Source organism: Bison bison, unplaced genomic scaffold (assembly GCF_000754665.1).
Source record: "Bison bison bison isolate TAMUID 2011002044 unplaced genomic scaffold, Bison_UMD1.0 scf7180017851711, whole genome shotgun sequence".
NCBI lineage: Eukaryota > Metazoa > Chordata > Mammalia > Artiodactyla > Bovidae > Bison > Bison bison.
This window is the reverse complement of record NW_011482284.1, coordinates 106,192-106,757: the sequence shown is the minus strand read 5'-3', so window position 1 is coordinate 106,757 and position 566 is coordinate 106,192. Positions and strand designations below refer to the sequence as shown.

The 566-nt window shown below is 70.8% G+C and overlaps 1 protein-coding gene across 1 annotated transcript in view; it reads right to left on the bottom strand.

Annotated features, from left to right (window-relative positions):
- CRAMP1L (Crm, cramped-like (Drosophila)) overlaps positions 1–566 on the bottom strand; it is a 43,415-nt gene that overhangs the window by 14,324 nt on the left and 28,525 nt on the right. The window contains exon 11 of the mRNA XM_010851309.1: positions 1–566. This exon is cut by the window's right edge and continues 17 nt beyond it. Within this exon, the coding sequence (XP_010849611.1) occupies positions 1–566 (566 nt within the window).

Sequence of the window (566 nt, the reverse complement as noted above, 5' to 3'; positions counted from 1 at the left end):
CTGGGCCAGCCGGCTGGCCGGGACATCCTTCGGAGGCTTGGCGGCAGGCTGGCCCTGAGGCGGAGGGTCCGAGGGGCTCACCTTCTCCTGAGGCTCCTCCGCAGGCGTGTCCAGCAAGTCTTTAGTGCAGACGTCTGGCTGGAACCCGGGGCTGGACTGAGGCTCTGGGCCGGGCGGGCCACGGACAGGGGACGGGGCCCTGGTCCGGGCGAGGTCAGCCCCCTCCGCGCTTCGGGCCTCCGGGGACGGCCAGGCTGCAGGCCGCGGGTCCACATGGCGGCCCTGCTCGGGAATAATGAGGTCCTGGCAGGACTTCATGTAGCGGGGGAAGGGGTCCAGCAGGGACAGCTCATCCTCCAGATCCGGGAGCTGGCCGCAGGCACAAGCTGGCGCCCCAGGCTCTCGGGCAGGGCCGTCCCCACCCTCTGCAGCGGCAACCGCTGGGGTCTTCTCAAGTCGTCCCCCAGCATCCTGCAGCCCCGGAGGGAGCCTGTCGGAGGCATCTGGGCTGCTGAAACTTGCGGCAGCCCCCTCCCCAGGGGCACTTTCTGGGGAACTCTCCCCGG